General features: G+C 41.9%; 1 protein-coding gene across 1 annotated transcript in view; it reads right to left on the bottom strand.

Moving 5' to 3' along the window:
• The window catches only part of LOC143032391 (protein croquemort-like), a 29571-nt gene that overhangs the window by 2151 nt on the left and 9920 nt on the right, over positions 1-17500 (bottom strand). The window contains exons 2-11 of the mRNA XM_076197091.1: positions 13551-14003; positions 11322-11482; positions 10107-10251; positions 9024-9143; positions 7897-8022; positions 7441-7510; positions 6977-7118; positions 4778-4926; positions 2979-3127; positions 1040-1113 (exon numbers count right to left, since the gene is read on the bottom strand). Coding sequence (XP_076053206.1) covers positions 1040-1113; positions 2979-3127; positions 4778-4926; positions 6977-7118; positions 7441-7510; positions 7897-8022; positions 9024-9143; positions 10107-10251; positions 11322-11482; positions 13551-13667 — 1253 coding nt within the window. The 5' untranslated portion in view covers positions 13668-14003. The remainder of the gene's footprint in view (positions 1-1039; positions 1114-2978; positions 3128-4777; positions 4927-6976; positions 7119-7440; positions 7511-7896; positions 8023-9023; positions 9144-10106; positions 10252-11321; positions 11483-13550; positions 14004-17500) is intronic.

The raw sequence follows: 17500 nt of genomic DNA, 5'->3' as shown, positions 1-17500 counted from the left end.
AGGGGGAGAGGGAGGGAGAGGGAGGGGGAGGGAGGGGAGAGAAAGAAGGAGAAGAGGAGGGAGAGAGAGGGGAGGGAAGTAGGTAGTGAAGAGGGAAAGATTAATGAAGAGAGGGGAGAAGAAGAGAGGGGAGAAGAAGAAAGGGGAGAAGAAGGAAGTGAGGGGGAAGAGAGAGGGAAGAGAAACGGGACAGAGAGGATTTAGAGAGCGGGAGAGAAAGGGGACAGGGAAGGGGTAGAGAAGAAGAGAAGAGGAGAAAGAGAGGAGAAGAGTGGGAACAAAGAAAGAGAAAAAAGGGGAAAGGAAATGGAAGAGGGAGGAAGAGAGAACAGAAGAACGGAAGAGAGGAGCCAGAGAAGGGAAAACGAGGCGAAAGAGAGAAAGAGAGGGACTGAAGGGTGTGAGAGGTGGAAGAGAGAAAAGAAGAGAGAGGAGAGAGGGGGGGGGTGACAGCTGAGACGAGGAAGGCATTCAGTCGTACTACCACCGCGGCCTTCCCTGTATATTACATCACAATTTACAACACATGGAACAAGACGCGAGCTGTTAACTGGCTACGGAGACGGCCAAATCAACTTTGTCAGCGGTCAAAGCTGGCTAGCGCCTTCTCTCTACATGGACTGCCACTGCAGGCGGGGCGAGGAAGGCACCCGGATGCGCGTTGACATTTCCCCAGCTTCATTCTGGTCGCATTTGTTTAACTTTAGATTAACCACAGAGGTTAATATTTTCCCTATGATGGTTACAGATAGAGGACGAAGAATATAAAAGAGAAGAAGAGTATGAAGAAGAAGACACAGGAGACGAAGAAGACAAAGATGAGGATAAAGAAGAAGAAGAATAAGACAAAGAAGAAGACAAAGAAGATGAAGCAGAAGAAGAAGAGAAAAGAGAACAAAGAGGAAGAAGAAGAAAAAGAAGATCGACGAACTCCCCTACAGTAAAAAAAAAAAAAAAAAAAAATCAAAGAATAATTTGATAAACATGTAGACCTCTTTGGGTCCACGAACTCGTTGTCGGGAAACAAAGTCGCACTTACTTCACGCGCTTGTAGGGAACAATCCTCATGTTGATCTGCATCCTGGCGGCTACACTCACAGGGATGCCCAGTTCCTGTAGGAAGGAAACGACCTCATTAGTGGAGACGCAACATCTCGGAGGGTTGCAGAACAGAGGATCATCGGTTGAAGCCTGCTTGGCTGAAGTCCTCAGACGCCGGTCGCTTGATATCACCCACTTTGTAGGGAAGAGGCCAAACGCAGAGTATGGGAGTCCAATATATTTGACGTTTCGCCCAGCAGGGCTTCTTCAGAAATAACATCGATGAAAAACATTTTACTCCTTATATAGCCCGAGCCTTGCGGGGAGAAACAATTTGCGCAAATTGCTTGTTACTTGTAATTAAAATTGCCAATGGTTTGTTTATTGTAAAAAATCCACTATTCTGATTTATATTTTCTATTTGCGCAAACTGTTGCAGTCATTGCTGCTTTTACATATCACCCACTTATTAATGCTCATATGCTGTAACATCCCTTGTGGCTGTGTGCCTGTAGAAGTACTGTAGTGAACTTCATGGGACTGTAGCCCACTACAGATTACGACTATAGACAAAGTAGATAGCCTGTTTTGCTTGAGGGCTAAAGTCCAACTCTATCGGTGATTCTAAGATAGCCTAATGCTAAATATAAAAGTGTGAGTGGGAGGGACGGGGAGAACATAAGAACATAAGAACATAAGAACATATGAATGAAGGAGACTGCAAGAGTCCATAAGTCCTACACTAGGCAGCTCCGTATCAATCACCACCTGTCATCCCCATCCGTAAAGTTGTCTAATCGTTTCTTAAAACAACTGATAGTTTCAACGCTTACTACATGGTTACTAATTCTATTCAATTCGTCGACCACCCTATTAGTAAACCAGTTCTTCCCTATTTCCTTCTTAAATCTAAATTTGTCCAGTTTATAACCACAAGGAAAAGCAAAGAGAAAAATGCGGAGGGTAGGCGGAAGGAGTGTAAACGAAAGGTGGGGGAATGGAAGGGGGGCATGAAAGGGGGACGGAATTGGGGGGGAAGGAGGGGCTAAAGTGTGTGGGGGTGACGGAAGAGGAAGACGGAAGACCCGGAGGAGGAGGAGGAGAGGCGGAGGTGAGAAGGAGGGGGACAGGTAGTTGGGGGGGGACACAGAGGGGAGGAGGACAAGCGAGAGGACGAAGGTAAGTTGTAGTTCGTCGTCAATAACCAGCGTTTCTATCCTCGGAAACAATATCGCTTCGTTGAGGTGGAGCCAGAGATGAGGTTAAGGAACGGAGGGGAAGTAGAAGTTAAAAGAGATCAGTATTCTTCTTTGAATAGAGATTATTTTCCAGCCATAAAAGAACGTGTGACTCTAGTCCGTGGTGATGTAACTAAAGTCATTAACTTAATGTCCGCATAGAATTTATCTAGTTAATATCCCATACAGGATAGCGGATGAGAGGGAGAGGAGGGAGGGGGAGCTAGGAGAGGACAAAAGGGAAAGGAGAGGAGAGGGTGAGGGGAGTAGAAGGCAAGGGGAGTGGAAGGAAAGGAGGGAAGAGAGGTCTTCGGGAAGAGGATAGGGTTTTGGGGAAAGGGGAGAGCGAGAGATAGAGGAGATGATGGGCGTGGTGAGGAGGAGAGAGAAGGCGAGGGGGAGTAAAGGACGTAGTGAGGGGACGTAGAGAGGACGAGGGGGGTGTGGAGGTTAACGGGAATGGTTTGCCTTACGAAGAGATGCTTAGGCACCTTAATTCACACTCTCTGGAAACACGCAGAGTGCGGGGTGATCTAATAGAGGTGTTCAAGTGGATCAAAGGCTTTAACAAGGGAGATGCCTAATGTAGGCCTTATGGTCTCTTACAGTCTCTTTCATTCTTATGTTCTTATGTACTTATGTTCTTATGTAAAGGAGACCAACACCGACAACACCGATATAGAAATATAGTCAACTTACCGGAATGAGGTCCATCGTGAAGGCGTGCTTCTCCGGGTCTGGGGAGAGTCCAGAGACTTGGTCAAGGAGAGCCGGGTCGGCGTTGAAGAAGTGAGGGAAAGAGATGAACGCAGGACTTCCCATCCGGCACGATTGCGCGTTCAGTAGACCTGCGCTCAAGAGAAAGGCGAAATGTGAGGGACATAAGAACATAAGAACGTAAGAATGAAGGAGACTGCAAGAGACCATATGAACATAAGAACATAAGAATGAAGGAGACTGCAAGAGACCATAAGAGCATAAGAACATAAGAACATAAGAACGTAAGAATGAAGGAGACTGCAAGAGACCATAAGAACATAAGAACATAAGAATGAAGGAGACTGCAAGAGACCATAAGAACATAAGAACGTAAGAATGAAGGAGACTGCAAGAAACCATAAGAACATAAGAACATAAGAATGAAGGAGACTGCAAGAGACCATAAGAACATAAGAACATAAGAATGAAGGAGACTGCAAGAGACCATAAGAACATAAGAACGTAAGAATGAAGGAGACTGCAAGACACCATAAGGCCTACACTAGGCAGCTCCGTATCCATCACCACCTGTCATCCCCATCCATAAAGTTGTCTAATCGTTTCTTAAAACAACAGATAGTTTCAGCGTTTACTACATGATTACTAAGTTTATTCCATTCGTCGACGAAGTGACAGGGACGAAGTGAGAATTATGAAGTGAGGAGGACGAAATAAGGAGAACGAAGTGAGAGGGACGAAGTGAGAATGACGAGGTGAGAAGGATTAAGTGAGAGGGGGCGAAGTAAGAGGGACGAAGTGACAGGGACGAAGTGAGAGTTATGAAGTGAGGAGGACGAAGTGAGAGGGACGAAGTGAGAGGGACGAAGTGAGAGGGACGAAGTGAGAGGGATGAAGTGATAATGACGAAGTGAGAGGGGCGAAGTGGGCTCGGGTAGGAAGTCAGCGCGGTTCGCACTAGAAATGTTTCGGCACCAAGTTCCCGTTTTTTCGGCAGCTTTTTTCCACTTTGTTCGTGTGAACCGCGGTTCACACGAGCAAAGCGTGAAACAGCTGCCGAAAAAACGGGAACATGATGCCGAAACATTTCTCGTGCGAACCCCGTTTGAGTAAAAGAGAACAGGATTGAGAGGTGGCCAGGTGAAGGTTGAGTCTACACCAATCATCTCACGAAGAAATTGTAAACAAAAATTACTGCTCGTATTTAACCTTTCAAAAATATTTGATCCAACTCTGGTTGCCATGCTTCAAAGAATGTTAGTTTTTGAGGTATTGAGAGAGAGGAAGAGGGAGGGAGAGGGTGAGGGGGAGAGGGAGGGGGGTTACAAATCTCACTGAAGACATTAATGGATCGATCCTCGTGTCAAACTTCTCCATGGAGACCACCCTCACTCTGGAGTGAACTACAAGGAAGACCCTCGAGCCATGGACCTGTTTCCTTCACCCTACAAAGAACCACACCAAACCTATGACAGTATTATAATTGCTGTACTACTCTCTTGTTGAAAACTCACTAGCGATCCTACCCGAAAAAAAGTAGAGATGGCCAATGAGATGCTTAAGGAGGACAGTAACAGAAAGGAAGGAGAGTTCGTGTTAAAGGTGACCAGCATATATAATTTTTATGGTCCTGCACTTTATCAAAAAGCGCGCGTGCACACACACACACAAACACACACACACACACACACTCTCTCTTTCGCACATACACACACACACACACACACACACACACACACACACACACACACACACACACACACACACACACACACACGAACCTGTCGGTGCACAGATGCCCTCCACGCAGAAGCACTTGTGTTCCGGCACGAATGTGTGGTTGGCGAAGGTGTTGACGCTGCCCCAGTATCTGTAGGCGGGGATGCCGTTCTTGTCCTCGATCTCTTCCTTGAAGAAGAGCTTCATTGACCTGAGGGTGCGAGGCGTGGCATCATTATTACCGTCTGCGGGGGATCAGGGTCTTGCGGTGGCATCAGTTATACACAAGGCTCTCCAAAGAAAGTACAATGGGAAAAATAACAAATAAATAAATGAACAAATTAATAAACAAATAAATAAATAAACAAATAGATAAATGAATAGATAAATAACTAGATAAATATATAGATTAATAAACAATTAGATAAACAAGTAAATAGCAAATGGACAAATAAATAAATAAACAGACAAATAGATATATAGATAAATGTATAAATAGATAGGTTGATAAGTAAACAAACAAATGAATTAATAAAAGATATATGAATATATGAATAAATGAATAAATAAACGAATGAATATATAGATAAAGAAGTAAAGAAGTGAACAAGAAATAAATCCACAAATAAATTAATTAGAAATAAATAAATCAATAAATAAATAATCAAGTAGATGCATGAGTAAATGAATAATCAAATGAATGAATGAATAGACCGATAAATAAACATATAAATATATAAATAAACAAATAGATAAATAAATGAATAAATATCTAAACAAACAAGAAAACGAATGGACAAGTTAGAATGAAATGAAGAGTGTATCACCTCAAGTCGGTCTAGTTAAGATGAAACCTTTCTCCTCCGAAGTACTAAGGTGCGTTAGCTCGTTCGCTCGCTCACACACGCATACACACATACACACACACACACACACACACACACACACACACACACACACACACACACACACACACACACACACACACACACACACACACACACACACACACTGTTCAATAAGTATCCGACCTTAAGACAAGGTACAAAAAAATATGAAAATTGCCAATGAATCTACCCCAGTTGTCGTCAAGTGATTTTATTCGCCTGAAGGAAACTCCAATGACCCTCAGATCAAAGGGCCGTACTTTTATACCCTTTTGGCAGCCGTGGCAATCGCTTTTTACCTGTACAATGTAGAATTTTACCAAGTTCTTTGGTTATATTATTGAAAGGTACCTGTAGATTTTATAGATAAGCCAGTAAGGCAGGTGAACTTTACTAAAAAAAAAAAAAAAAAAAAAAAAAAAAATAATAATAATAATAATAATATTCTACTTTCTATTGGTGAAAAGCGTTCGTTAGGACTGGCAAAAGGTTTTGAAAGTACGGCCTCTAATCCTCGTGCTGTGGTTCTCAACCTGTTTCTTCAAATAACCCATACTTACGTGATGCTGCTTCTTAATCGCATAGGAACCATTTCTTCATCTCTCAATCAAATCACTAAGCATTCACTAACTCCCATTAGTTTTCAGTTTGTGGTCCCACATGTGAACCTTTTTGGGGACTCAGGGGGTCCTTGACCCCGTGGCTGAGACCCGCTGATCCAAAAGCCCACCTGCACGGACCAAAAGGCCCAAAACGAATGAGGTCGAGAACCACCTACTACCAGTTACATCTGGCAGCAGCCCAAACCCGGATTCTGAAAACCCGAACCCAAGAACATTGGGACGATGTTCGATATGATATCACCAACAACGCTTGTGTTACACATAGGAACATTAGCAACGACCTGATGGACTGGGGAAAGGCAGAACCACTGGTACATGAGCCCAATAAGATCCGGAGAATATGTTTGGAGGCAGCCATCATCCAAGGACCCAGCACAATTGAACAAAATAGAGGCAGGTCATTTCACCCCACCTGATTGCTCTGCTTCCAATTGTAAACAAAATATTGTACAGCTTTCCCTAGTTGCCCTCCACATCTTATGTTTTTCATAAAATTGTCCATCAACAGTGGACAAATGCCCCTCACCTTATTTCTTCCTCTCGCACATTTATTCATCATAGGTGAGCAAATGTCCTCCATCACGCGAACAATCACTCCCCCATCCTTTTTAATCATCCCCAGTCTCCAGTGTCCTTCCCCTGTCCCCTCCTGGGTCTTCATATTTATTCTCAGAAATTTGAGTGCCACGACAGTGTGCTTGATAAAACTCCAACAAAGGAAACATGGTCTTTCTCTTCGTAGACCACCTACATGCACAAGTCGGAGCTGTAGAATTGGATGAAGGTTTTGTCGAGTCCTGGGGTGAACATCTCGCCAGCAGAACCTACGACTTCGTTGCAGGGGGCGTCGAAGAAAGGTGTCTTCCTCGAGTCGTTCCAGAGGTCGATCTTCCCTGCAACAGGAGAGGAAGAAGACCTGATAATTCATGTAATTTCTTTGAAAGGCCGATTACTGCTATTTCTATTACTGTATAAGACACACACACACATAACCCAGGAATAAACATATATACTGTACATACATAGAGGAAACAGACACTGAAAGACAAAGGTAGACATCTCCAAGACAGGGAATAAGAGAGAGAGGAAGAAAGAGAGACAAGAGAGTCACGAGAGAGAGAGAGAGAGAGAGAGAGAGAGAGAGAGAGAGAGAGAGAGAGAGAGAGAGAGAGAGAGAAAGAAAGTGAGATCTGTTCTCCGCGTCCCTCCACTTACCGACATTATCGATGCTGTCCTCACCCGTGTACATGTTAAACCAGCCATCGTAGTATTTTGACTCGTTCCGCTGTGGAAAGAAGCGATGGTGACATCTTTAGTGGATTCCGAAAATGCGCAGTGGCGAGCCACTCGACCAGTAGTATTCGTGGGGCAAATCACAATAAATTACCTAAACGGTTAAAGGATTAGACTTTCTAATGAAACTGAAGGAACAAGTTAACCTGACCTAGACATGTTGAACTGTTTTGCTTTCTTTGATCTTATTTCTACTAATATATATACGTGTGTGTGTGTGTGTGTGTGTGTGTGTGTGTGTGTGTGTGTGTGTGTGTGTGTGTGTGTGTGTGTGTGTGTGTGTGTGTGTGTGTGTGTGTGTGTGTGTATGTATGTTTATAAATTTCACATTAGAGAGAGAGAGAGAGAGAACTAACAACATCGGAAAATTATTCTTACGTTGTAGAACCAGCCGAACTTGTCATAGTCGAGTAGCCCGTTAGGGAGTTCGTTGACCCACGACTGGTTGTGGAAGGTCCCGTTGTCCCAGACAATAGACTCCTGAACCATGTCTAGAAGAGGATCCTGCCGTGAACGAACGAAACAAACGTCAACGTAAGAACGTCCGCGACTTGTTATCAACTCCCTAAGCGAACTCACATTTTACCCCCAACAAAGGGTAGAAGGTCAGAGGCCTACATCAGGAGGCATTGAGTAGAACATAAGAACATAAGAATGAAGGAGACTGCAAGAGACCATAAGGCCTACACTAGGCAGCTCCGTATCCATCACCACCTGTCATCTCCATCCATAAAGTTGTCTAATCGTTTCTTGAAAAAAAAATTATAGTTTCAGCGCTTACTACATGGTTACCAAGTTTATTCCATTCATCAACCACCCTATTAGTAAACCAATTCTTGCCTATTTCCTTTTTTAATCTAAATTTGTCCAGTTTATAACCATTACTGAGGGTCCTGCCCTGTTGTCTTAATATGATGACCTTGTTTGCATCACCCTTGTTAAAGCCCCTGACCCCCTTGAGTACCTGCTGACGAAGCCTCACTTTTGCCTTTGCCTTATGATATGATTTGGGGGACTGTCTATTAGTGCAGGTAATAGACAGTCGCTATTGGGTATCGCAGAGAAGTGTGGAACTCGAACCTGGAACTAAGAAAAGGAAAGACTCACACGCCTCCGACTAAGAGAGAAGGAAGATATAATCAAAGACGATCAACTATTTTCCTTCTTTAGATCACTGAGAGAGAAAGAGAGAGAAATAGATAGAGAGATAGATAGATAGGTATATAGATAGATAGATAGATAGATAGATACACACAGACAGACAGACAGACAGACGGACAGACAGACAGACAGACAGACAGACAGATAGATAAATATAGACAGACAGACAGACAGACAGAGGCAGAGAGGGAGACAGAGATAGAGATAGAGAGACAGAAAGGGAAAGACAAACACACACACACACACACACACACACACACACACAAACACTCACAGAGAGAGATAGAGACAGACAGACAGACAGACAGACAGACCGAGACAGGAAAACACTGTTAAGAATTTACCTGGAATCCACTGAACATGACCTCCATCATGGTCTTATTGACGATGATCTTTTCGTCTATTTTGTTGAGGGCCATGTTGAAGCCGATCAAAAGGATCTTTGGGGTAGAGAAGGCCGCTGACTGAAACAAAAAAATGTAAATGAATGAAAAGAAGGAAGAAAATATCGACACTGTGGTTGCAGGCTTCTCCTAAAGGCGAACAAAATATCTATGAATAAATAAATACAGAGATAGATAAATTGATCGATAAACAAACAAATAAATGAATGAATAAACAGAGAAATAAATACAAAGGAGAAAGAAAGAAAACATTAACACTATGAGTGCAGGCATTTCCATAAGGTTGTAGTGTTCTGTAGCCAACACGTGTAGTTACCCCTATAAGACTCGTCACCGCACAGTACAGGACAAAACTATGGTCACCCCTTAAAACATGCGTTCGATTGATTTATATTAATATAAATGATAATATTCACTATAGTAACTTCATTTATTTTGTAAATAAATGAGGTTGCTAAGGTGAATATTCACTATAGCAACTTCATTTATTTTTTGAATATATGAAGTTGCTAAAGTGAATATTTTTATCTATGTTAATATAAATTAATCAAACGCATATTCTTAGGGGTGACCATAGTTTTGTCCCGTACTTCTGTCACGAGTTTTATAGGGGTAACTACACGTGTTGGCTACAGAACATCACAAGGTGAACAAGTATGTTATACATCAGAAGAAATCTCATGTTGCTAATCACGTCGTGATGTTTGTATGGAATGCGGAGATGCTTACTTCTGTATCTATCAGCCTCTCTCATTCTCACTCTCATTCTCACTCTCACTCTCTCTCCTCTCTCTTCTGCTTATCTACTTTTTCTTCATACGTTATCGCAACCTTCTTTTGTGTGTGTGTGTGTGTGTGTGTGTGTGTGTGTGTGTGTGTGTGTGTGTGTGTGTGTGTGTGTGTGTGTGTGTATGCAGCAATACCGACACCCATATACACACATTTAATTCGTCAAAGTCAGTTCGAAGCCTTCCCTCCCACCCTCCCTCCCTCCCTCCCTCTTTCCCTTCCCTTCTTCCTTACCACTGGAACGGTATTGACGAGGGTAAGGACGTCGTCCAGACTGTTGTTGCCGGACATCTCCTGTTCCCAGTACCACCAGCGCTTCTGGAAGAAGGAGACGGTGTGGTTCTCGTGAAAAGTCACATCTTCCTTCATGTGATATTCGCTGCAGAAAAAGGAATAAATGGTTTTAAAATAGGTAAAAAAAAAAAAAAGTAGGTTATATGTCCTAATTCTGATGATTTATTTATTCATTCGTTTATTTGTTTATTCACTTATTTATTTATTTGTTAATTAATTTATCTCTGTTGATGAAACTTATAAATTGACGAAGGCGGATAAAGAAGGCATGTCTTGGTCCGAGTTTACTCCTGACCGGTTTCGCAATGAGCTTCTGCAGAATAATCTGTTCGGGGATAAACTCAGAACCTTGTCTTTTTTATTTACTGTCTTCAATTTATCTTTATATTTATCCATGTATTAATCTTTTTCTATATTTCTTTAACCACTCAACTATTCACGTATTCATAAATTTGTCTGTTTGTCGATTCATCTATTAACTCATTCATATATACATTTAACCGTTTTATTTCTTCATGTTATTAGCTATCTATGTATCCATTTGACGATCAATTCATTTATTTGTCTTTTTACCTTTTTATCTATTTATGTGTTTAAAAAATCGAAGGAAAAGTGATAAAACTAAGACAGCCTCTACAGGAACTAGTGATTAAACCTTATCTTCTTCCACTCAAAAATGGACGCTGAAGCCATTTAAATTCTACTCTACATCTTTTCTACTACCCTTACGAAAGTATCGTTTTTATCTACTTATGTGTTTAAAGCATCAAAGGAAAAGTGACAGAACCAAGACTGCCTCTACAGGAACTAGTGATCAGACCTAATCTTCTTCCACTCAAAAATGGACGCTGAAGCCATTTAAATTCTACCCTCCATCTTTTCTACTACCCTTACGAAAATATCCTTTTTACCTATTTATGTGTTTAAAGCATCAAAGAAAAAGTGATAGAACTAAGACAGCCTCTACAGGAACTAGTGATCAGACCTTATCTTCTTCCACTCAAAAATGGACGCTGAAGCCATTTAAATTCTACTCTCCATCTTTTCCACTACCCTTACGAAAATGTCTTTTCTAACACCTCTATGACTCCACCCTCCCGGAACGAAGTCGTCCTCAAGGGGACCTTTTCCTCATGATTGCGTACGAAGACTCACCTGAAGACGTACGGTCCCACTTCCTGGAGGATGGGCTTGGCTCCGTGAGTCTCGAAGTCATACGGGTTCGTCAGATTGAAGAAGAAGACCCGAAGGTACACAGGCATTGGAGTCTCCCGCCAAATGTCGAAGGACCTCGAACCTTCCACGATCGCCATGTTCTGAAAAAGGAAGAGGAGGAGAGAAAAGAACAATACGAGAAAGAAAAGACGATTACAAGAAGAAAAGGAGAACAATTGGAAAAAGAAGGAAGAAGAAGAAGATAAAGGCAGGTAAGAGGAGGAGAGAAAAGAAAAATACGAGAAAGAAAAGACGATTACAAGAAGAAAAGGAGAACAATTGGAGAAGAAGGAAGAAGAAGAAGATAAAGGCAGGTAAGAGGAGGAGGGAAAAAAAATACGAGAAAGAAATGACGATTACAAGAAGAAAAGGAGAACAATTGGAAAAGAAGGAAGAAGAAGATAAAGGCAGGGAAGAGGAGGAGAGAAAAGAAAAATACGGGAAAGAAAAGACGATTACAAGAAGAAAAGGAGAACAATTGGAAAAGAAGGAAGAAGAAGAAGATAAAGGCAGGTAAGAGGAGGAGAGAAAAGAAAAATACGAGAAAGAAAAGACGATTACGAAAAGAAAAGGAGAACAATTGGAAAAGAAGGAAGAAGAAGAAGATAAAGGCAGGTAAGAGGAGGAGAGGAAAGAAAAATACGAGAAAGAAAAGACGATTACAAGAAGAAAAGGAGAACAATTGGAAAAGAAGGAAGAAGAAGAAGATAAAGGCAGGTAAGAGGAGGAGAGAAAAGAAAAATACGAGAAAGAAAAGACGATTACAAGAAGAAAAGGAGAACAATTGGAAAAGAAGGAAGAAGAAGAAGATAAAGGCAGGTAAGAGGAGGAGAGAAAAGAAAAATACGAGAAAGAAAAGACAATTACAAAAAGAAAAGGAGAACAATTGGAAAAGAAGGAAGAAGAAAAAGATAAAGGCAGGTGAGGTAAAAGAGAAGAGGGGAAAATATAAACAACAAGAACAGGGAAGAAAAAACTGTCGTGCGTCATTGTATATTCCATATGTTGGCTTAGTTAGTCAAAGGTATTTTAGGAGCATTTGTAGTCTTCTAAGGATTGCTTTGAAGGCGACTGTGTTCCAGAGCTGTGAGCAGTCTTGTTTAGTGCGTTACGAGTATGCAACGAGTCTCGATATCTTTTAAATCATTCCTCGTCAATCGTAACTTGCGATGAGCGATGAGTACAAGACGGAAATAAACACGAAAAGATTCTTCACTCACGCTGAAATCTCACGCTTAAATCTGTGATATGACCACAATGAACAAACAATATCCATAGAACATGAAGGTACTGAAGTCCGCCAGCCTCGTTTCTTCAACTTAATTGTACTGTAGAAAGTTGTGGATGTATATATCGCTTGTTTGCGAAAACGTCGTCATAACTCAAAAAACTGAATTTTTGAGTTATCTATACAGACATATTCATCTTCAAACACGGATTTTTTTGGTAACAGTGTCATATCTGTAGCTCAAAAATTGACCGCTAGGGAGTGCTAAATGTCCCAACGACATAACCTTACATGTTCCAACTTGTTCCAACAAATATTTTAAACTTAGTAAAGATTATGATTGTTTCAACTTCTATAAACTTTAGAGGCGTATTTGATACTCCAAAAAATGCTCCACCTATGGTGTTTGAGGGCTTTTTATAATATTGAGAGCGTTTTGAAACATTAAAATGCCTCTCCTGAAAAATTCGATATTTTGAGTTATGACGACGTTTTCGCAAACATGCGATATATGGTCAGAGTGGATTTGGCGGGGAGCGGAGTGGGGGGTGGGGGGTGGTAGGTGAACGAGTTTAAGAAGGTTTAACCTTTTCACCACGATGGCGCACTCTAAAGATTTTGTTCTGGTCGTCACCATATGATTTCATTTAGTTCAAGGAACGCTACAGCAGCAGAGACATCAAAGATAACCGGCTTGAAGGAATGAAAAAGAATGGTTTTTGGGGAAATAAGTTGTACAAATGCTCAATAAAAGATGTTATAAAAAGTTATTGCTTGCAATTCTTTTTATTTATTTATTCATTTATTTGTATATTTTTTGCTTTATATTTTCAGAACTACTTGTATCTGATCCCTTTTAGAAATACCCTGTTCCATTCTAGTTATGATATGATAATTGTAAACGTATCCCGTCCTTTCCGTCTCCGTGTTTCTCACCTCACCTGTTTGAGGATAGCGTTGAACATGGCGTCGTAGCCTCCTGCAAGCATAGCCACGCCAAAGACGAAGCTGAAACCGCCCATAATGGCGGCCGTTTTAGAGCAACAGTCCCACTTCATTGTTTCGAGAAAGAAAGGGTGAGGGACGGCCGCGGCAGTGAGGGAAGGAACAAGGAACAGGAAATTGGGAGGCAAGGAAGAGAAGGCGGAGGGACAGGGGACAGGAAAACGGAGATATGGAAGAGGGGTCTGAGGGGAGGTGGGTAGAAAGAAGTAGCGGGGAACCAGAGGTAGGATACGGGTGAGGAAACGAATATAGGAAAAGGTGAAGGCAAGACAGAGAAGGATAAAGAAGTCAGATCAGCTAAGGCCTTGGCTCCTGCGACTGGTGAGCGAGAGGCTGCGATGTGGACAACCGCTGACGATGTCAACGCAGGAGGAGGAACGTGGGGTCTCCTGCCAAAGGAAGGACAAAGGGATGGTTAGGTGACAATGATCATCGTAATTACGAAACATGACCATTTCACAATTATGAAACAAATAACTCAGAATGCATTCACCTGAAAGGTTATATACATTAGTCAATGCAGGGTAATAAATGATAACTTAGTTATTGAAGCTGTATGCATTAATGTGTTTCCAATTATATGGGTCCACCTGTGTTCTTGTATACTTGAATCAGTGCATATTCGTACACGGAAGGCCCGAGATCGAGCCCAGTCAGAAAATAAAACCTTAACTAACACTGCAGGCCCTTATTAACACAGTGAAGCAAAGGGGATGGTGTGTGTGTGTGTGTGTGTGTGTGTGTGTGTGTGTGTGTGTGTGTGTGTGTGTGTGTGTGTGTGTGTGTGTGTGTGTGTGTGTGTGTGTGTGTGTGTGTGTTTACGTGTACGTTTATGTGTGTTTGTGTGTGTGTGTGTGTGTGTGTGTGTGTGTGTGTGTGTGTGTATGTGTGTGTGTGTGAGTGTGTGTGTGTGTGTGAGTGTGTGTGTGTGTGTGTGTGTGTGTGTGTGTGTGTGTGTGTGTGTGTGTGTGTGTGTGTGTGTGTGAGTGTGTGTGTGTGTGTGTGTGTGTGTGTGTGTGTGTGTGTGTGTGTGTGTGTGTGTGTGTGTGTGTGTGCGTTTTGTGTGTGTGTGTGTGTGTGTGTGTGTGTGTGTGTGTGTGTGTGTGTGTGTGTGTGTGTGTGTGTGTGTGTGTGTGTGTGTGTGTGTGTGTGTGTGTGTGTGTTTGTGTTTGTGGGTGTGTGGCGCGGTTGGTAGAGTCCCTGACTGTCACTACGGCGGTCCGGGTTCGAATCCTGTACAGGGCTGAACTAATTTCAGTATCGCTACGCTTCGAGTCGTTACTCCAACTCTCGTGGGCGGGAAGTTGTGGGTGCGTGTGCGTGTAAGGTCACGGCATTACCCATAGATCGGCCATACGAACTCTGAGCTCTCTTCCGGGAGGAAAATAGCTGTCGGTCACGAGTCCAATCACACACACACATTTAAACATGCGCGCACACACATACATACACGTACACACACGCACACACACATATATACACACATACACACACACGCGCGCGCGTAAGCACACACACACACACACACACACACCGCACGCACACACCACACACACACATACACGCCCCCGCACACACGCTGTAAAAGCTCATGTCCCTTTCTCCTAATTCGAATTCCTTGGTCGTAGAAAATTTGATTATTTTTTAACCTTGTGCGGTTTGTTTAAACATTTTCGCATGCGACTGTGAAGAGTGTTATGCTCTACGCAAATGGTTCTTAACCTGGGATAACTGTATCCCTAAGGCAGCTTTCACACGAACGTTTCCGTACGCGCGTTCGTGTGCGCCGCGTTTTAACTTCCAATGGAGCTCAATGGGACCGCAAAATGCGTCGTGTGAAAGGTTCCATTGAACTCAATTGAAGGTTAGAACGCGGCGCACCCGAACGAGCGTTTCTGTACGCGCGTTCGGATGCGTCGCGTTTTAACTTTCAATATGACCGCAAAACGCGTCATGTGAAAGGTCCCATTGAACTCCATTGAAAGTTAAAACGCGGCGCACCCGAACGAGCTGTTCTGTACGCGCGTTCGGGTGCGTCGCTTTTTAACTTTCAATATGACCGCAAAACGCGTCATGTGAAAGGTCCCATTGAACTCCATTGAAAGTTAAAACGCGGCGCACCCGAACGCGCGTACGGAAGCGTTCGTGTTAAAGCGGCCTAAGAGGTATGAAACTTTAATCATGGGAGTATGAGACATGATAGCCATTGCAATGGCACTGTATACTTATCATGAGAAAGCGTAATGTGCATTCATTATATCCTACTAACTGACATTTCTAATTTGAAATAAAAAAGTACCCTTGTTCAGTAATTGAATATATCTAATTATTTCTCATCAAGATTTGAATCACTAATCTTTTATCATATGTTTGTACTATATTTGTATTGGATGGGGTAGGAGAAATTTTTCTGAGATAATCAAGATGTACAGGCATTGGAAAAGGTTACAAACCTCTACTCTACGCCATCTGCTGGATAGTTTTCATGTCATTTATACTTTAATAATAGTTACCCATAGACTCATAGCCTTAAACTTTTACGTTTTCTATAACATTTTGTGAAAGAAAACGTACAGCTTACCAGTGTCTATAATACTTAACTTTTCTTTTTTTGCCAAATCACATATTTTCGTCACCATCTGCATTCCTTCCAATCAGCGTTACCCGCTGTCTAGATAAAGTGATAAAGTCATAATCTAATAAAAATCTTAATACGTTATGTCATGTTGTAGCCTATATGTCGTGTCGGATTTAGATAGCCCTGTGACGCTTTCTACCGGTAGGAAGTACAGTAGAATTCTAATTTCACTGGCTGTACTTGTAGAAAAATTACCTGTAGATTTTATAGACAAGCCAGTAAACAAAATGATATTTTTCATTTCGATATGGGTACCTTTACGCTTTTGTATTCGCTTGCAGTCAAATGGTCAAATACACGGCTCGGTGGCGGATTGGTAAAGCACTGGCCTCACAAGCCAGAGAACTGGGGTTTGATTCCCCGGCCGGGCGGAGATAAGTTGGGTTTGTCTCCTTTCACGTGTAACCCCTGTTCACATAGCAGCGAGTAGGTACGGGACGTTAGTCAAGGAGTTGTGACCTTGCTGTCCCGGTGTGTGGTGTGTGAGTGGTCTCAGACCTACCCAGAGATCGGCAAATAATGAGCTCTGAGCTCGCTGCCGTAGGGTGGTGTCTGGCTGTCTCTCGACAGAGGCTGCAGCAGATCCGAGGTGAATACACGGTGAAACTTTCCGCTGAGTTTTACTATTTTTGTTCTTTCATTTGGTTGGCCTTAAACGATTTTATCAGGAAGCCGGAGGGAGCATATTCAGAAATTCAAACCTCAACAATACTGACAAACGAGAACATGAACAAATTCGTTAAGGAAGGTAGATAGTAATGATCCGTTTTTATCTCAAATACAAACAATATTTACGCCTCAGAGAAAGCGCATAAGATTGGACTGGGTGCGCCCTTTTGGCCCATGTCTAGGTCGGATGCGAAAGTAAAAATATAATAATGATAAATAAACAAATAAGAAAACAAACAAACAAATGAACAAATAAGAATATATTGTAAATAATGATAAAATACATAAATGAATGCATAGGTTTAGTTGAATAATAAACAAACAGGTAAATAGTAAATAATGATAAATTGACATATGATTAATAATGAAAAGAATCAACCAAATAATGATAAACAAACAGACAACTGATAACAAAACAAATAAACAAATAATACAAAATAAATGACAGTCATTACAGCATCTTGCTTAGGTGCTTATCTAAATGTTTCTTAAAGTTTCGAACTCAACTACATTGCACTGCCTCTACAGGAAGTTTATTCCATTCCTTAACTACATGGTTGGCAAAAGATAAGCGTAAGG

Source organism: Oratosquilla oratoria, chromosome 13, assembly GCF_046742065.1.
Source record: "Oratosquilla oratoria isolate Oo_2021 chromosome 13, ASM4674206v1, whole genome shotgun sequence".
In the NCBI taxonomy this organism is placed as follows: domain Eukaryota; kingdom Metazoa; phylum Arthropoda; class Malacostraca; order Stomatopoda; family Squillidae; genus Oratosquilla; species Oratosquilla oratoria.
The sequence above is the reverse complement of the archived record's forward strand: the minus strand, read 5'-3'. Positions and strand labels throughout refer to the sequence as shown.